We start from the raw sequence: 20,465 nt of genomic DNA, 5'->3' as shown, positions 1-20,465 counted from the left end.
AGCAGGGCTGTGGCAGAGACGGGGACCTTTGTATTCACCAAGTGTCCGCAAATCATGTTGACCCTTCACAATATACAAATCCTGAGTAAACGTAATGTGGGACGCAACTGAGTGTTTGAAATATAATTCATTGACTTAGCGCAAACATTTTTAAGTTAGTCATTGAAACCTCAAGAATATTTAAGTCCTGTGTAAACGCCGCTCCATTTAGTGGATGCAGATAGTGCTTTCGAAACGCGTTGGTAGTGTTTGCTCATTGAGGTCGTTGTCAAGTTAATCGTTGTAGTAAAATGTGTGTTTGTGTGTCTACGTAGGTTGTCCCTATCCATGAAGGTGGACCTAGAAAAGCTGCGTTTCTTTACCATACCTCATGATGGTGGCTCACCTTTGACGTCCCCTGTTAACAAACAGCTCATCGAGATCCAGAGGAAGGTGGGTTGAGTCCAGATGTGGGTCAGGTAGTGTTTTTCACAAACTGAGTTTGGAAAGCTCTTGGCCTACGTTGCCATGGGGTGGGCAGGGCCACATGTGATATGATGTAATGAGTGACAGAAAACCTGACAAATACAGAATGGTGTCCGGTAGCTTAGCCCACATGGTTTTCTGTGATTATCAGTTTCACCTGAATTGTCCTGATGAAGTAAAGCTCACCCATCTGGTGCTCAAACATGGATTAAACAATATGATCTAGTCTCATTTGTTTCTACCTCAGAACCACGTCTGGTTGAAATACCTACACACACACACACACACACACACACACACACACACACACACACACACACACACAAATATGACTTTACCAAGTAGCTCATCAAGGTGTTTCCTACTGTAGGTGGCGGAGCGTCTGGAGGAAGACCTGGGTGTGAAGGTCGAGGAAGTGAGTTTCAGCGAGCTTCGATACAGCTTCCAGATCTGGGACACATACATGGGTCTCCCAGACAAGGAGGGCAAGGTAGGTTCTGAGTATTGTAAATTAGAATAACATACATGCTTAATGAAATACCTTTCTCTGGACGCGCTTACCTAGTGGTTCTCAATCAGGTCCTCGGGTACCAGCCGTACTCCTGGTTTTCTATTCTACCAGGTGGTTCATTATAGCCACCTGTGGTTCCAGGTGTAAAACTGAGTAACTGGAACCACAGGTGAATGTAATCGACCACGTGGTAGAATGGAAAACCAGCAGTACACCTGAGGACCTGATTGAGAACCACTGACTTTTCAGAGTGCCTCTTAGTTTCACGTGTACATTTTATTTATCGTTGGGCCGGGGGTGGCGCCAGTAGAAACTTGGTCTCATCAGTACATGTTGTTCTGAAAGAGGTATTTGGGATCATTCAAGTGACACCCATCACAAACTAATGACATATACTCATTTAACAATCGCTTTTCTACAGTGCGAGTAAATAAAGTCACATTTTGTTCCTGCACTGCCCGGCCGAGCCAGGGTATCCACACAGTGAGCAACGTGACTGTCCATTCTGATGAATGAGTACAAATGCCACTGTTCCAGATATCCACTTACAGCTCCTCTTCTGCACAGTCAGCGTCTCGGGTGTGTCAGTAGTTTAAGATCCTCCATTAGCCTGTCTCCTCATTTAAAGCTTCATCCACGGGGTTAAAGAGGACTGTGTTTCACGAAGGGAAAAGATTCCCATTTAGTTTTCACTAAATTTCTGCACCTTTCAGCGTGATGTGGGCAAAAAGCAAAACCAAACCTGCGTGGCTTGGAGCGCTGTCGTTCATGGCAGCTTTTAACGCAGCGCCAGCAATGAAATGGACATTAAAACACATCGAAACCACTTTATTGGAGGCAGGCTTATCAGCCCGGTGTGATAATAGTTCCTCTGCGGCGTGTTAAGTCCATTAACAACCTGGTGAAAACAGCCAAACCACACTGCTGAGTGTTGTCTGCCCCAACAGACGGTGTGTAACACTGCCAGTGTTAGCATTTCATTTCCCACGAGAAACTACCCCCCCCCCCTTTCTCCCAAATTGTACTTGGCCAATTACCCCCCTCTTCCGAGCTGTTCCGGTCGCTGCTCCACCCCCCTCTGCCGATCCGGGGAGGGCTGCAGACTACCACATGCCTCCTCCCATACATGTGGAGTCACCAGCCGCTTCTTTTCACCTGACAGTGAGGAGTTTCACCAGGGGGACTATCGTGTGGGAGGATCACGCTATTCCCCCCCAGTTCCCCCTCCCCCTCGAACAGGCGCCCCGGCCGACCAGAGGAGGCGCTAGTGCAGCAACCAGGACACATACCCACATCCGGCTTCCCACCCGCAGACACGGCCAATTGTGTCTGTAGGGACGCCTGACCAAGCCGGAGGTAACACGGGGATTCGAACCGCCGATCCCCCGTGTCGGTAGGCAACGGAATAGACCGCCACGCCACCCGGACGCCCCCCCATGAGAAACTATTAAAAAAAAATGTCGGCACTAACAGTTCTGTGAAGAGCTTTGGATGAAAGCAGAAAGGTGCTGGTGGGTGAGACTGACACACCAGACGTATTTGTACTTGTTTGAGGCGGGACATTTGCAGCACATTGCATCGTGGGGTGTCGTTACCTACAGATAAAACGGGCGACGTGTGATAATCTGCCTTTTATTTTAAACAGGTGTCCGATAATCATACAGTCAAACTGGCAAAATGGTCATTGTTATGATGCAGGGACTTTCTCATATACAAGAAACAATGAGATGATTTGTCCCCGTGTGTGTGTGTGTGTGTGTGTGTGTGTGTCCATCAGCCTCCTAAGCCATTTGTGGAGTTAATGGGGGAGCCAGGGTCGCCTGCCTGGCCTTTGTGGGAGCTGTTGAAATGGATGGTGGGAAAATCGGATCACACTATGGCAGCTATTGGTAAGAATGGGTCGAATATTGAATTTCTAAATACGTTCGCTGACTTGGTCGTATTTGTTTCAGTGGTGTGTTGTCCTTTCTCCCCCTTTCTCCCCCTTTTCTAGCCACGCCTTCAGCATTGGACATTTCGTTTTGTGCTTTGTAACCTCACTCAGTGAAAACTGAATTTACCATCTGGAATGCTGAAGACCTGTAGAGCGGCTGTTGCAGCACTTGTGTGCATTTGTGTGAATGTTCACATCTTTGTGTGTGTGTCACACCTCAAACACTCAGGACTGGGCCTGCTGGAGATGACCCATAAGTCCAAGCCCTCCTTGTTCATCCTCCAGCAGAAGGAGAAGCTACAGATGGAGGTCGAGGAGCTTTTGGGAACCGATGGAGTTCTTCTGTACCCGTCGCACCCCAACGTGGCACCCAAACACCACCACCCGCTCTTCCAACCCTTTGACTTCGCCTACACAGGTCAGTGATGTCCGCGGACACGATGTCAAACCATACACACACAAAAATCACAGTAGCTAATAGTTTTCCTCGCGGCTCTTCAGAAGACTCAACCATCACCTTCACCACCGCCGGTCGAACAACCATCTCTCGACGCCGTTTCCATTTAAACTGGAAAAATAACTCCTGTTCTTTTGAACAAGACTGCAGTGGTTAGACAGTTGCTGTGTTTGCGTCATGAACTCCGCGGCCTCGTCCTAACGGAGGATTCAGCTCATAAAGCAGCATCATGACTTGCAATAAGCAGTTAGGGGAGAGTAAGGTGGAAATCAGCCGAGACGCTCTTGTCTTTCTTGCTCTTTTAATCGGATTCTGGCGATCTCAGTCTCTCGCACTGTGGTAGACATAACGTGAAGAAATACGTTGTACCACAAAGCCAACAACACGTTGGTCATTGGAGAGTTGAGAACGTTTACTCGATTTGAATAAAGCCAACATCTCTCTGCAGGCTGCATGTGTTGGCCAGAACATCTTCAGCTCATGAATATTAAAGTTGCAGATTGAGACACAATGACCAGAATTACAGTCTTCTCTTGAGATTTTGAATTACCCGCTATTATATCGCAATTTCCTGTTTTTTTCCGGCCCGCAAGGTGTCACGTTGCTGCCGTGCAACACCAACAGCACCATTTTCTGTCCGTGTCTTCCAGGCATTTTCTCCACCCTGGGTCTGCCGGTGACTCAGTGTCCACTGGGGCTGAGTAAAGAGGGTCTGCCCCTGGGCGTGCAGGTCGTGGCCGGGAAGCTGCAGGACCGTCTGACCCTCGCCATGGCCCTCTACCTGGAGAAGACATTCGGAGGCTGGAGGGATCCTGGATCAGACAAAAACCACTGACCTGATCAATACACATACAGACGCTTCTCTCCGGAGGCTCTCCTTTTGCCGGAGACGCAGGAGGAATCAAACAGACATCTTACACCAAACACACCACACTATATTATTTTACATTTCCCATGGTCGCCATTTCAGATTCCATCAACAGTATCACCCACTTGAGGCAGTCGTACGTAATGCTTTGAGACAGCACCAGGGATCGGGGGAGAGGAAACAACAAACATCAGTCACAAGGTCAATCAAAAACAAACCATGTAAGGCGCCCCCCCCCCCCCCCCCATCAGATCACATCAGACCAACTGACGTTTGTCTTCATAAACGTTCATTTGCTGCAACGCATGTCAGATTCATATCAATTACCTGCAGTTTGAGCTCTACATCACACACACACACACACACACGAGTCGGTTTGATTCCAGATTGTGGCTTATCTGCTTTACGGTAGTGAAGATGCACTAAAATTTGCAATCAGCACTTTGAATGTGTAAGTTTTTTTGTTTTGGCACAATGACAAATTGATTGTTTGAATGGATACCAATCATTTTATAATTTACTGTTCTTTAACAGGAACCTGTTGTATGTGCACAAGCTTTAAACATCGACTTTGGATCAGTTAATAAATTATTTGTCTAGAAACCACCGTCAGTAATTTGGAGCTTGGAACAGAATTTGCCGACTTTTTCAGCAGACTGGTTCAGGAGGCTGCCAGGAAGCTCGGCTGGTGAACTCGCGTGACGCCAGTTACACACGACTCAAGGTCACCGTATTACTGCATGCTTGTGCAGTGTCAATCACTGCGAATGTAAACTGTAAAATAAACATGTGAATTTCAGTCTCGTTTGATGCACTGTGAGCCAACGCTGGCCCCGGGATGTACAGGCACGAACAAGTCCTTCGGAAAACCGTCCTGTAAATACCAACAGCAACAGAGGAAAACACTCATGACAGAAAAGCAGCACTCATTTCCAGTGCCCTCAGCATGCCCCACGTCTAGGAAGAGGGGATCAAAACGAGACTAGAAACTGGAGGAAAGAACAGGAGACTGCCCGGGGTGTCTGAGACGGGGAAACAGTTTTGATCACAGCATTTAAATAAACTATTAGAAGTCAGAAAATGGTGTCCTGGATAACCACTGCTTTATTTTCTTCCCTTCTTTTGAAAAAGGATGAAAAACAACTAAAATCTTCCAGAGGTTTAGAAACAGCATCGGCAATTACGAATCGGTCGTCTTCCTGTCGCACGACTGCGTACGTCGATTCCTTATTTTTCTTGCCACGACACCATCCTTGTTCTTTTCTGAAAGGTAGGAAGAACAAACCGCAAAAGCCACATTCGTACACAGGAACCGTGTGTCTTTCTCAACAGCTGCGTGACCATGTGTGCACCTCATGGTACAACCAGTCTTGAAAGGCGCCCTGCCGTAAGAATGACCTCCGCTCAGGTTCTTCCCGACTCTCGTGCACCTTCCTGACCGCCATAACATTCAGGAATCCGAGGTGAATTAAAAAAACAAAACAAACAATGATAAAAAGGGAGGGATAATATACAGACAACAAAACAAAAGTGAGTCTCGAGTCCGGTGTTTTGTAGGAACCTTTTTTTTTTCTTTTCTTTTTTTTTTAAAGAGAGGATCTCCGGCTGTGACCTCCTCTTAAACCTCCTGCTATATTACCCCCACGCCCCTCATATCTCTCAACCGCTTGATTTGGCCCAAGTATGTATGCAAATGCCTGCGTGCATGTAAACACGTATGTGTGTGTGTGTGTATAGATGTGGAAGAGTGTGTGTGTGTATGAGAGAGTGAATGAGTGAAGTGTCCTCAGCCCCCCGGCGAGCGTCTCAGGAGGTGTTGGTGATGGGTTTGTATTTCTTGAGCCGGGTCCACTGGCCCGTGGAGTAGTTCATTTCGAAGACTGTGTCCACCAGCATAGTGGTGCTGCCGGTGCCGTCCGCCTTGGGCAAGACCTCCGTGTGTTCGCTCAGCTTGATCTGGATGATGTCCCCCTGCTCCGGGCATGGGTTCTCTGTAAGACAGGCACAGTTGGAGGTGAGGTGGTGGTCAGTACTGTGAGCAATAGGAGGATTTATGTACAGAAGTCATCTACAGGGGACACAAAAAGTTGGACAAAACTTTTTGTGAAAACTTCTGTCCAACTTTTCAGATGCATTTTCATTGTGATGATTTCAACTTCTACCCTTGATCTGCCGTGTTGTGTGTATGTGTATGTAAGGACTCGCACTTCTCCTGGATTGACCATCTTTGTGTGGTGGAGAAGCTTGCATGTACTAATACCAAGAGCTATGCTGTCTGGTGCTTGGCTCCTGGTAGGGTCACCAAGGTGGATAGGTCTACGGGGAGGTTCCAGATGAAGCGCGATCAAACAAAGACCTCAATGGCAGAACTGGTGGAAGATGTCTCCTGGTCACAACGGCAGTGAAGGTGGATGAAGGCTGCAACAGAGAGTGGTCCCCCATCGTCTTGGTTCTCCATGCCATTGGACTCTGGCCACCCTGCCAAAGACTGTGTGGTGGCTGTAGGCGCATCAGCCACTCCACTTAAAAAGCTGTCACGCGCACGCGTCCTCCCAGTATGTGGCTCCAGGATCAGCCTCTATGCCCACCAGGGGCACTCAGGGGGGGACCCTGAGGGAGGACAGTCATGCTCAACCCCGAGTGACTGCCGATGATGATGTAAGGACTCGCAGACTCATTTTCTGAGTGACTGATTCAGGTTCAATTACTTAATAAAGTACACAATTTGAAGAAATTGGTGAGATTACATTTTTACTGTTTAGACATTTGAAAAACCTATATTGCACCTAATCACACTGCATAAGTTAGTCTTTGTGTATATATCTGAAGACTGTTGTGTTGTAGTGTTATTCTATGTTAAGTACACTGAGAGACAGACCCACAAAACTGGAATCAAATTCCATGTATGTGCAAACCTACATGGCCAATAAACATGATTCTGATTTAACTGTCAGAGCATTTTCTCCATCCATCCATCATCCAAACCACTTACCCTGCTCTCAGGGTCGCGGGGATGCTGGAGCCTATCCCAGCAGTCATTGGGTGGCAGGCGGGGAGACACCCTGGACAGGCCACCAGGCCATCACAGGGCTCTCACACACACACACACACACACACACACACACACACACACACACACACACACTTGGGGACAATTTAGTACGGCCAATTTACCTGACCTACATGTCTTTGGACTGTGGAAGGAAAGTGGAGCACCTGGAGGAAACCCAAGCAGGCATGGGGAGATCATGCAAACTCCACACAGAGGACGACCCCCAAGGTTGGACTACCCTGGGACTCGAACCCAGGACCTTCTTGCTGTGAGGCGACCGTGCTAACCACTGCGTCACCATGCCGCCCAGAGCATTTTCTCATTAAAGAAAAAAACCCCAAAAAACAAAATACGTCAAAAGAAGTGAAATTCAGAAAAGAAAATGACATTTCTCTGAATGTGCCAACTGTTAGAAGTGTAGCTAGTGATTCAATCCCAGTACCTCTGGATCCTGCCATGAAGCCCAGTATGAGGGCCTTCTCTGGCCTGGTGACCTTGTTGGCCGTCTTGAACATCTCCTGGGCAGCATACATTTGGTCCCTCTGGGGGAATGGACACAACATATGGCAGAGGATTTACTTACAATGTTCAGTTCCAGCTAGGCCTTCCTATATGCAAGTATAAAGTCAACACAGGATAAAATTCCACACAAACTGTTGACTGGAAAAATTGTTTACATATTTGCACTGTATATTTTGGTTTACACAGATATACGTATACACACACACGTAGCACAACTGATAATGAACCTGCCTTAAAAAATGCATTGCATCAATGTACGTTTGCTTTGTCTTTACATGCAAACATACCACAGCTTCAGTGTGAACCCACCGTGAGTGAGAGGTTCTTTTTGGGCTGGGGCTGCGGGGGCGTAGGGGCTGGCGTTGGGGTCGGTGTCTGAGGTGTGCTGGGGGGCTGGGTGGGGGTGTCTGGCTGGCTGGCGGTAGCGGCGGCTGGGGGTCCGTTGCTGGCGGGGGTGGAGGCCGGTGTGCTGGGGGAGGTGGGGGTAGCTGGACTGGCAGTGGTGCTGGCGTTGTACATGGGCGTCCTCTGTTTGTACTGGCCTGGTAAGGTAGCAGTGCCGCCGCCGCCCGCCGTGGCAGACTCGTCAGGCTGACGGGATGACTGCAGGGGATCCCGACCTGAACCGCCGGCGTTTGCTGCAGAAATGGAAGATGAGAGCCGGAATCTATTTCATTTGCCAAATAACTTTTCACATACTAGGAATTTCATCTGATGAAACATAGGCAACATATTAAAATAAACTTAGGAAATATAAATAAAGAAGCCCGTAGGACTCGGACATGATCAAATCAACAGGGCCTTGCTCATAGATACTTGGATAGGACACCAGTCAGTTAATGGACACATTTTTGTGATCGTCTTGATTCCTGTATGAGAAATTTGTCCTTTTGCTTCCACTGCCGTCACAGTGAAGTCAGATCACAGGGTGGACAAGCATGTACACAAAGAGCCTCCTGAAGCTGCTTCAGCTGTCCAAGTCATAACAGAATGGATGCTTGTCCAGATAAGAGGGCTAAACCAAGGCATTTATATTAATATGTTGGTCTACCTTTTCACCACGCTACACCACTGCCAAATGTCCTGTCTCTAAAAGCAGCATCTTCAGAGGTACCATTTACAAAACTACAATATCTACAAGTACAGCCTCTAAAAGCAACAACAAGAATTACATGTTGACAACGTGTAGAGGATACCGACGTGTTGCAGTGTTGCTCTGTACTGCTTTTGGATACTGGATGAAAAACAGAATTTCATGCTCACCTGGCTGAGCTTCTGAGCTGGGAATGTAGGAGGAAGAGGGCACCAAGCTGGGCGTGGCCGGTAGGTAGCTGGTTGATGGGAGGGCGCTCTCGTTGTTCAGCGCCCCCAGTTTCTGAAACAGAGTGAGTCGGTGAAGACGATTGTGAACGTTTGTGAGTGGGACAGATTCTAGACAGAGAACATGAGATAAAAGATGTGCGTCAAGAAAAAGGGGGAAACTGATAATAAAAAGAGACTGAAGGGTGATTACCTGTGCAGAGACGAGGCCGGCAGCATAGTCTGGCGTGGCGTTTTCCACCACAGCTTCTTCTTTGGCAGCCTTCTCCCCAGTCTCTGTTTCTGAGAGAGAGGAAACACAAATGGTGCCATTAGGAAGAGACGACAGAGAGAATCGTCTACGCCAGCAGTTTAACCACTCATGTTACATTTTGGGATTTACATTTCTGATTTATCCGACACTTATCCTAAGTTACAAGAGAGTCAGCGATTAGCAGGTAGTTATGTGCAACCTACAGACATCTCAAGAGCATTATACAGTAATCTGATCACAGCCAAGAGCGAGTAACAGATAGGTGATTCACATTACAGCTAAGCAGGACAACACCACGAAACAGCATCAGTCATGCTTAGGGCCGTCTATGAATTAAAGTAGGCCCTGGAATTGAAAAGTGGATAAAATAATAGAAATAAAAAAACACAAGACTAATCTGACGACCTGGTGGAGGACAGGAAAGAAATAAAGAGAAGGTGGTACAAATATATCAAGATATAAAACAGGGACAATTGATGATGGAAAGGAGTACCTAATGTCTTTCTTCTCCTCTTAGCCTCTCTGCCAGCTCCAACCATGTCCAGCTCTGAGATGTCCAACAACTGGGGGGGAAAAATAAAACGGGGGGGGGCAGTATTTAGTTGACGCCTTCCTTTCAACCCACCATTTAACAACAACAATAATAAAAAAAAAGGGCAAAGACAACAGCAACTAAATGACATAAACATTAAACACATCGAAGTCATAACAATAAAGTGCAGAATCAGAAACAGCAGAGCTCAGGTAAAAGCCCAGCTGCAAGAAATAAAAAGAAAACAAAAACAAAGATATATTTCAGAAATCTCCATCTGTGGACTTAACCTTGACTCCTCTCTCCTTGCGCAGGGGTGTGCGTGCAGGAGCGATGGGTGTGCGGTTGCTGGGGGGGCTGAAGATGCTTGGCGTGGTGGGGCTGCGGAACGGGGCCTTGGGGATCCCCTTAAGAGGAGCTGCCGTGGAGACAGTCGCACAAATGGAATTTGATAACTGAATACAGACGTCCGCAACTCAGAAAAAACATGCAGGAACTTCTTCTAACAACCGACCGGTATCTTAAATCTTTGGCTTAAAAACAGGGGCGGCATGGCTCAGGGGGTAGAGCGGGTCATCCAGTAATCGGAAGGTCTCTGGTTCGATCCCTGGCTCCTCCAGAGAGCTTGTCAATGTGTCCTTGAGCAACAGTGAACCTCTAACTGCTCCTGATGAGCAGGTTGGCACCTTGCATGGCAGGCTCCGCCATCAGTGTGTGAATGTGTGTGTGAATGGGTGAATGTGAGGCGTACACTGTAAAGCGCTGTGAGTGGTGGGTAGACTAGAAAAGCTATTTACCATTTCTTGACTAGCAAGGCAGTAAAAGCATGAATTACAAATTTGCACAAAGTCGCAATCTCAACACATGTTCCTGGGTGAAAGTGGAACGTTATTTACAGTCAGACAACCAGTAACACAATGAAGCATCTTTACTGTGTGTGTGTGTGTTAAACTCACTCGTCGTGTCCATCTTTTTGACCAAGCCTCTTCCTTTAGCGTGAAATGGCACTCCTGCCGTCTTTTTCAGCTGTTGTGCAGTCTCTGTGGCTAAAATGAAAGAACAATAGTTACAGATTATCATATTTAATAACAATAATACTTTTATTTATAAAGCACATTTCTAAAACAATGTTACAAAGTGCTTTACAAAGAAATAAAACCATACAAGGCAAAAATAAGACCAAATCAGGATAAAAATAAAGACAGTATGCATAAATAAAAACAAATATCAAACATTTGTAAAAACTTTCACCAAAAGAAAAGTTTTAAGACGAGATTTAAAAGAAGCTAGAAACTTGGTTTGTTTCAACAGGAACAGAGTTCCATAGTGTGGGGGCTCTAACAGCAAAAGCCCCATCACCTTTTGTAACAAACTGAGACCTGGGAATAACCAGCAGGGCTCCATCTGTGGATCTTAATGGTCAAGACGGTGTGTATCAGGTCAACTGTAGGAGCAAGACCATTAAAAAAGCCTTAAAAGTGAGCAATAAAATTTCAAAATCAATTTGAAATATAACGGAGCCAGTGCAGGGAGGCAAGCACAGGAGTGATATGGTCACGCCTCTTTGTCCCGGTAATGAGCCGAGCAGTGGCGTTTTGTACCAACTGCAGATGGTGGAGGGAGCTCTTGCTGATACCCGAGTCAAGTCCGTTACAATAGTCAAACCGAGAATAGATAAAAGCATGTACAATTTTGTGGAGATCAGCAATTGAAAAAAAAAAAGACCTAATTTTGGAGATTACCTTGAGCTGGAGAAAGCATGACTGAACAACATATTTGATTTGATTATCAAAACCGAGGTTAGCATCGACTATTACCCCATGATTCCTAGCAGCCTGCTTAAGACTACCTGACAGACCACCAAGATTAGCACAAAAAGCTCTGATGGAATTTGGGGGACTGAACAGAATGACCTCAGACTTATCATCATCAATTTCAACAAAGTTTCAGATGTCCAGGCTTTAATGTCAGAGAGGCAAGTTGTGAGATTTGCTAGGGTACTAGGATCTGTGGGTTTTAGTGGCATGTATAACGGAGTGTTGTCAGCATAAAAATGGTACAACACATCGTGATTTTGAATGACCTGGCCTAAGGGCATCATGTATATAGAAAACAGAAGGGGGCTAAGAACTGAGCCTTTAGGGACACCACAACTCAACTGAGCCACCGAGGAAGTAGAGTTACCCAGAACAACAGAAAAAGTTCTGTTGGTGAGGTAAGAGCATAATAAACTAAAAGCCGAGCCCTTGATGCCAACCCGTCTCTAAGCGATGTAAGAGGGTGCTGTCATCGACAGTGTCAAAGGCAGCACTTAAGTCTAAAAAGAACTAAAATTGAGCAGTCGACCTCTGTCTGCAGTAGGCCATCAGTGACCTTAACTTGGTATGATGAAGTGCTCTAAAACCAGACTGGAAACTGTTAAAAACACTTAGTGTTCAGGGTCCGCGGTGGTGTAGCGGTCTAAGCATTGGCTTTGTGTCGATGCAGTTGCCCACTGGGGACTGGGGTTCGTGCCCCGGTCTCATCAGATCCGACTATGGCCGGACTCGACGAAGCAGCAATAATTGGCAACGCTGTCTTCGGGAGGGGGGCGGAGTCGGCTTGTGTTCGTCACATGAATGCATCTGTGTGTGTGTCAGAAGAAGCAGTGGTTCGGCCTGGATTCGCCTTGTCACTAAAGTGGAGAGGCGTCTCCTTCGAGACTACCGGCCGGATAGACGCAGTTGGCGAATGCATGCAGTACGAGGGTGGGTGTTTGAACTAAAAAAAAATAGGGATCGATTAGCCACTAAATTGGTAGAAAAAAAGGGAAAAATCAGAAATAAATTTTAAAAGAGTGATCATAAAAGAAATCAATTGAGATGAAATTACTCCCTCTAGAACCTTAGATAAAAAAAGACAATTTGGAGATTGGTCTGTAGTTACTTAAGGACAGGGAATCTAAATTAGGTTTCTTCAGCAAAGGGTGAATAATGGCATGCTTAAAACTGTCTGGAAAAGAACCAGCGGCCAGAGAATTATTAAGAATTTGCATAATAACAGGGCTAACAGTTGAAAATACCTCCTTGAGCAGCTTAGTGGGAATGATGTCTAAGACGCAGGAGGAGTAGTTCATATTGGAGACTACTCTAACACTGAAATTGTAATTGGCTGAAACTGGGTAAAAGAGGCAGAATTAACATGGGGAATGGAAAAAATGCAAGGGCCAGGCTGGATTTAGGACCCGATATTCTCCACCGTATTTACAAAATAAGAGAAAATTTTCAGACAACTCAATTAAGGTTAAAAAAAAGAAGAAGAAAGAAGTAAAGGGACCATTAAAAACAGAATCAATTACCCTAAAGAGAACTTTAGGATTGTGGTTATTTCGTGATATCAGTTCAGAGTATGCTGATCTTGAATCCTTAACTGCCTTCTAGTAAATTAACATTTGATTTTTAAGGGTGTTACCTTGCTAATTTGGACTTGTTGCCCTTCCATTGTCGTTCTGATTTCCTACAGTCTTCTAAGAGCACGAGTGTGATCGTTCAGCCAGGGGAGGCTATTTGAGTTTTGTTTCCTAGTTTTAAATGGCGCAATTTGGTTAAGGATGGATAGGCACTGATCACTGAATGAATTTAACAGTGCAACAGGATTGAAGAGGGACGTAGAGGGATTAAAGGGTGATGAATTAAAAGCATCACAATTTAACTACAGAGCCAGCTAGGATAGTGAGTAGGAATAGCAAGCTGTATTGGAACTTTGAAAACGACGGCTGTATGGTCAGTTACAAGTATATCCACCAGATTAAGACACTTGAGAGAGAAACCAGAGGAGAGTACAAGGTGTAAGATGTGACCTTTGGAATAACAGACTGAATGAAGTTAAGAGTCTATAAGATCCAAAAAATGTGAAGTCATTGAATGAGAAGGACAACACATATGAATATTAAACTCACCAAAAATAAGCACCTTGCCATATTTTGGCATGACAATTAGGGCTGTCAATGAATATTCCACAATCGACTATATAACTGAATTGTAAAAAAACAAAAACAAAACAGACATTCGAGTGGGAAATTAATATTCGTTTGTGGGGGAAAAAAAGCAGCAATACCACGGCTGTCTGCGTCACGAATTGTTGCGAGAGCCTCGGCCGCTGCACTGAATATGCTGCATGACGGACAGGTGTCACACAACCTAACTTTCACTGGCTGAAAATGAAGTTTAGGTCAAGCTGAAATGAGCGAGTAATTCAACAACAACCGTGTGGTAAAGATGGCAGACAGTTCACAACCCAACTTGGCCGCAGAGAGAGGGGGTTTTCACTTTGAACAACCTAAAAAGCTCCATTTAGACATACTTGGGATTTTGGTCAGAAAACTGAAAAATGGTGGAACCTCGAGATTAAGGCGTATGCAAGCTATGTAAGCTACAGTTAGCTTACCATTCCACCATTGCACCACCAGTAACCTGAGGGCACGTCTCGAAAATAACACATCAATTACGAATCATTCATCTCACTCCGAGAGAAACTGCTTTCTCATTTCTCACTCTAGCACCAACCACAGTGGAGTGAGAGCGAGAGAGCGAGAAAGAGAAAGAGAGAGGTATGTAAATCTTTTAAAAGACATGTTTACGTTGAAATAAATATACCTATACAGGTAGTTATGTCTCTCATTGTATTGGTTTGACCTCTTATGGACATAATGCACAAAAATATATTCGAATTGTAACGCCATTTTTGGCCAATTTTGACAGCCCTAATGAGATGGAAGGTCAGATAATAAAACTAAGTGAATTGGGGAGCCTAAAAATTAAGATGCAGAGAAAAGGGGGAAGGCCAGTGATTAAAAAAAACCTCAAAGAAGACAAGATTACCAAATGTAAAAGGATGGCACGAACAGCTCTTCCAGAGGGCCTGGAAATATGAAAATTCGCAAAATCTGGGGGCCTAGCTTCTTACGGGGGAACAGTGCCCCCTAGGGACAGCCACGTCTCAGTCACCATAAAAAGTCCAGGTGATAAAGGACTTATTACCAAGATATCTCACATTCAAGAGGCCGCAAGTGTTTGGCGTCAACGCATAGTTCAAACCACCGGGAGTACAGCAAACAGGACGCATATTTCAAGTCAAGGCCAATGTCCAGTGTGGAGTGTTATTGACGCGGCTTGTGTCTCTGACCTGATGTGCAGCATTATATCCAGCCGTATAACACACAAGTAGTAACGACTACAAAATCTATTTTTGGCCAAATTGTGTAGCAGGGTAAAACCGATGTCAATTCTATTTTGGGGGGATTCCCCCCCTTTTTTTCTCCCCAGTTGTATCCAGCCAATTACCCCACTCTTCCGATCCGTCCCGGTCGCTGCTCCACCTCCTCTGCTGATCCGGGGAGGGCTGCAGACCACCACATGCCTCCTCCCATACATGTGGAGTCGACAGCCGCTTCTTCTCACCTGACAGTGAGGAGTTTCACCGGGGGGACGTAGCGCGTGGGAGGATCACGCTATTCCCCCAGTTCCCCCCCCCCCGAAAAGGCGCCCCAACCGACCAGAGGAGGCACTAGTGCACCAACCAGGACACATACCCACATACGGCTTCCCACCTGCAGACATGGCCCCAATTGTTTCTGCAGGGATGCCCGACCAAGCCGGAGGCAACACAGGGATTCGAACCGGCGATTCCGGTGTTGGTAGGTAACGGAATAGACCGCTTCGCTACCCGGACGCCCCTAATGTCAATTCTTTATTAGCTTTTATATGCACATGTGCACACACCCACACACACACAGGAATTAGAGAGGGAACTTACATTTCTGTAGCAGCTCTGCTCTGAGGGTGGCGCTCTTCGGCTTCCTCTTGAGTTGGAAATGTTTGACAGGGGGCGTGAGGGGTCCCACCAGGGTGGTCAGGGCGTTCTTGTTCAGGTATTGACACTCCAGGGGAAGCATGGCAGACGCCTCACACTCGCTCACTGTGGAGGAGGAGGAGGAGGAACAAATGATGACCACCTCATCTCTCCATCCTCCACCAGACATCCCCAGAACATCCTCGAGCAACAGACTCAGCACCTACCTGCTGCTCCACGGCTAGCACATTAGCTTAATCAAAGCGGCAACCGCTGGATGTGAAAAGAATATTTTGAGTTCATAACCTTCATTTCATAACCATAATTTAAAACCATGGACGCAGTGTTAAAAAGAAGTCAGCTGGTGGCAGGGCCTTTTCCTATCGGGCCCCGTTGTTGTGGAACAACCTGCCTGCTGCCATCACACAATCAGTCTGTTGAGTCCTTTACATCCAAACTTAACACTCATCTTTTTGCCTTAGCCTACGATTAGTTGCCTTTAAGTTGAGTGCTTCACAACCTGGACTGCATGGTGGGTCGGTTTCTGTCTCAGTGAATTTACCAACCACTGTTCTGCCCACCACATTATAGAGTATAGACAACTGCGAACTGTTCTCTTCTCTCTCTCTGAATGATGTCTTCTCCTTTCTCTTCTGTGTGTGTGAATGGTGTGACGCAAGTCTCCCTTGTGTGCACGTGCAGTCTGTCCTCCTCCTAGGTCTCCATGGTGATAGTGGTCACCACCTGGAAACTGCTTGGCACCCCCCTCATCACATGTTCTCAGATGTCTTATAAATCCATGTAATTTTGTTATCCTGTTTTAATGTTATATCCTTCTTTCACTAAGATGTGTGACTCTTTTTTTTGTCTACATGATGGTGGTCGCGTGGTTCGGGTGCTGGGCTGTTCTGCTTGACATCCTCATCATATTCTTCAAATATTGTATAATTCCATTATAATTGTGTTATCCTCTTTCAATGTTGTATTGTGTAAATTGTGCAAACACAACATCATTACACATTGTGCGTCTTGGGAGAGAGATCCCTCCTCTGTTGCTCCCCCTGAGGTTTCATCCTGTTTTTTCTCCCTGTTAAAGGGGCTTTTTGTTTTTTAGGGAGTTGTTCCTTATCCGATGTGAGGGTCTAAGGACGGGATGTTGTGTTGCTGTAAAGCCCACCGAGGCAGATTTGTAATTTGTGATATTGGGCTACGCAAATAAAATTGACTTGACAGAGAGAAGGAAGAACCTCATTTACAATGGTGCCGAAACACCATATACAAAAAGCATGAAGAAGAAAAAACAACTGAAAGGGCTGAAAGCAATTACAGTTAAATGCATTAAGATGTGCAGTCCGGTACTCGAACAGCCTCAGCGATGAGTACGAGTTCATCTTCACGGTGCACCGCAACATCTTCCAAACATGTGGAGTGCTGATGTGACACACAGATCTGATGTCACTGTGTGAGCTCTCGGACCACCATGCAACACCTCTCAGGCCACTTAACCACTCGCCAGTTCGGTTTGTGAATGTGTGTGTGTGTACACACACACATGTGCAAAGCACTCCAAAACCAAGACACCATTTATGCAAAAACCAATGCAAAATATCTCCAGAAACCCGCATGCAAAACCAAAACGTTGGCCTGACATGACGCTCAGACGCAGCTCAGTACAACGAGCCAGAGAGCAAACACAAGTTAGTTTTAAGAAGCACACTTTTCACACACAATTAGAGGAAAAGCTCATTGTAACCAACATGGTGAATGAGTGCCACCTCATATTGTTTCCCATGGCTGCAGTTTTCGATACTTTTAAGTCATCTTTACTTCCTGTTCACTCTGACTGCCCCCAGTACCCTGAAGATATATTTAGGTTATGAAAATAACCAGGCTGGCAAATTACCAACTGCCAGCAGCTAAATGGAGACGTCCATATGCAAAGTATACAGCCCAAGTCTTGAGCCATCTGTAAATTAATTAAATAAAGTAATAATGACCACCCAATAAAGCATGTAGACAAAAATGGGCTTCATGTTGTTTAAAAAAAAAAAGCATGAATTTTAAACAACTAAAACCCTTCAAATACCCACCAATCCAACTGTGTTGTGAGTCCTACCATTACAGAGACCTTTACAGAGACCTGAACCCAGTATCTGTTACTGCACTGACGCCGGGGCTCCAGACACGCTGCTGGGTACCCATTTTCCTATAACAATACATAGTTTAACTATGCAGCACCCCATAGGCCTGAATTCATTTTCACAAATCAACGATTATATTATGTTGTAATAAAAGCTCACTCCCTACCCGTACATTGTTTTCTCCCTTTCTCTGTTCTCTTTTCTATAAGTGTATACCTCCAATAAGTACTTTATGGAGATTTGTAGCAAATATGAATAGATGATAAATACATACAGTATCTGAAATATATCTCACGGAAATGTTTGTTTTATGTTGAATATTAATAAGAAATGAATTACAAAAAAACAAAACAAAACAATACATAGCAAGCAACTTCATTCAGTTAATCTGTTAGTTCCCCAATCAGTTCTGGCTCTTGTGCTGTTCGAACACCAACTTGCTACAGGCTCTTTTCCTGAATGCCAAGTTCACTTGTAGACAAGTATAACCAAGTTTACAGGTGGACAACAGTAGTCAACACATTTCAGTATAGCCATTAAATTTTCTGTTTCTGCATCCGTTTCAACAGTTGTTGCAATGTAAGGATTTATTGTATTGGGGATATTTGCTGCAAATTTTGGCCAATCTTTGTTTAACTGCAATTGTAATACATATTGTTTCGCAGGCAGGCGAGGCAACAACTGGAGGTTATGAATTCCCACTGTTTTTATTTTTTCAGTGTTGGCAATTTTCCAGCCGGGGGGGGGCACAGCTAGAAGTAAATGACAGAAACACTGTTTCCTACCCTTCTCCCGGAGCTCCCCCAAGATATCCTGCACATTAGGGTTCTGCTCCTCCAGGTCCAGATTGAGGGAGCCCGTCTCTGGGAAGGACTTGAGGATGTCGGCTACCATCAGCACCCAGGGTTCAGAATCCACGGTAGCCAGCTGGATAATTTCTGACAGGGCCTCCTTCATCTGGAAACACGGGCAATAGATATTGGGATAAATCCAGATGCTATTAACAAAAGACAGAACAGAACTTGGGAGTATACATTTTGATTTACAGTAACAACTCCTTGAAATATCAGCCGCCGCTCCCTACTGGCCATCTTGATTTGCGTTTTGGGTGGCCAACAAAACTGCAACCCCTTAAAAAAAACAAAAAACTTTAGAGCTTATTAAACGTCATCGGTGTCAATGAGGTGTTCGTCATCTTAGGAGCGTTAACACTGCATGCACTACTTGACTAACAACTGCAGCCTTGGGAAAAGCAAGGAAGCACCGGTGAATGTCAGATGCTGAAGTCGTAGCAGTATTTAGTTAATACTCATTACAGCTGGCGATAAAGTGAACAAAAGGGGGTTAACAATTAAGAGTGTCCCAATTTGGGGTCAATAAAGGACATCTGTACATCCATCTGTGCAAATATTATTTATATGCATTTGCATGAGATTCATTCATTTTGGCAGAGCCTTTAATCCAAAGACGTTGACCAGAGAGAGTCAGCAATGAGTGGACATGCCTAAATTCATGTGTCACCAAGGGGAAAGAGCCCTGCATGTTAAACAATATCATACTGGTGGTGCTGTATGACGTAGCAGTACATGTGCTGAAAGATCACATGGCTAAGACCTGCACGTCATGCAGAGTGCCTTTAGTGCAACTACATCCTCGATCACCAAGAACAGCGCAAAGGAGATGGACGTTTGCACACAGCACAATAAACAGACACATCGGCAACAACGGCGTCTAACGAAGTAAGGGCAAAACCAGTAGTAAAGTGCTGCCATCAGTGGTGGCGTTGATTAGATGATCTAAATGAGCCGCCAGACAGCTCACACAGCTTGCCTAAGAGACCGCCGGCGCAATCAGCGGCGCGGCAGCGAAACACGCCGTCTCAGAATGAATGGCGGAAGTCATAACAAACTTTTCGGAAGCCCTCCCGGCCATGGTCAGCGGGAGACTCGTAGTTAACCCCGCGGTAACGACGTTACACCTAGAGCCCCGAGACTTTCGACTGCCCGTGGTGCGGGCTTCTGCCGGTTATCATCGCCGGTTGAGCCCTCGGGTCTTGCGAGACTCCTAACTTGAAACCTGTGTGCGGTTATCCGGTCGAGGCTCGTTAGCTAACGGCGTTAGCCGACGTTACCGCCGCACTACTACCCCCCCCCCCGCTTAACGTTAGCTAACCAGCTCCGCCCCGACGGTTAGCGTTAGCTTAGCGAACACACGCCAGCGCGCTAAACGCTGGGCTAGGCTAGCCTAGCCCGGCTAGTTAGCGCGGCGACGTTAGACGCCGACTAGCTAGCGCTCCGGCGGCAGTCAAGTCACAGCGGACCCACCTCGTCGACGGTGCGCCTGGGAAGGTGCAACATCCCCAGCAGCAGTTTCAGCTTCACGGGGGGCGACAGGCTGGAAAAACACAAGCGAATATTGTCGATGACCGACACGGTGAGGAGGGAGGCGATGCTAGAGGGCGCCCAGAGCTCGTCCGTGGATCCCAGTTTGTTGTGAAGCCACAGGCCGGTGTCGCTATCCTTCATCGACGCCATCTTGGAAAAAGAGTGTTTTGAGTTCGGGCATTTTAGCAGGCTACCTAA

At 46.0% G+C, this 20,465-nt stretch overlaps 2 protein-coding genes across 2 annotated transcripts in view; one reads left to right on the top strand and one right to left on the bottom strand.

The window, feature by feature from the left end:
* The window catches only part of faah2b (fatty acid amide hydrolase 2b), a 15,763-nt gene extending 11,174 nt beyond the window's left edge, over window positions 1–4,589 (top strand). Inside the window, exons 7-11 of the mRNA XM_056300413.1 lie at window positions 315–432; window positions 836–955; window positions 2,754–2,865; window positions 3,139–3,327; window positions 4,017–4,589. Of these exons, the coding sequence (XP_056156388.1) occupies window positions 315–432; window positions 836–955; window positions 2,754–2,865; window positions 3,139–3,327; window positions 4,017–4,201 (724 nt within the window). The 3' untranslated portion in view covers window positions 4,202–4,589. The remainder of the gene's footprint in view (window positions 1–314; window positions 433–835; window positions 956–2,753; window positions 2,866–3,138; window positions 3,328–4,016) is intronic.
* On the bottom strand, window positions 4,588–20,437 carry nelfa (negative elongation factor complex member A). Its single transcript, XM_056300412.1, has 11 exons — window positions 20,208–20,437; window positions 18,669–18,840; window positions 15,707–15,868; window positions 10,870–10,959; window positions 10,204–10,331; window positions 9,875–9,944; window positions 9,322–9,410; window positions 9,072–9,183; window positions 8,118–8,446; window positions 7,729–7,828; window positions 4,588–6,225 (listed from the first exon to the last, which is right to left on the bottom strand). Exons 1-11 carry the CDS (start codon window positions 20,415–20,417, stop codon window positions 6,041–6,043), a joined length of 1,647 nt encoding a protein of 548 aa, XP_056156387.1. The 5' UTR covers window positions 20,418–20,437; the 3' UTR covers window positions 4,588–6,040.
* Window positions 20,438–20,465: the final 28 nt, after the last annotated feature.

This window comes from Lampris incognitus, chromosome 20, assembly GCF_029633865.1.
Source record: "Lampris incognitus isolate fLamInc1 chromosome 20, fLamInc1.hap2, whole genome shotgun sequence".
Classification (NCBI taxonomy): domain Eukaryota; kingdom Metazoa; phylum Chordata; class Actinopteri; order Lampriformes; family Lampridae; genus Lampris; species Lampris incognitus.
Note: the sequence above shows the minus strand (reverse complement) of the source record. Positions and strands in the feature narration are given on the sequence as shown.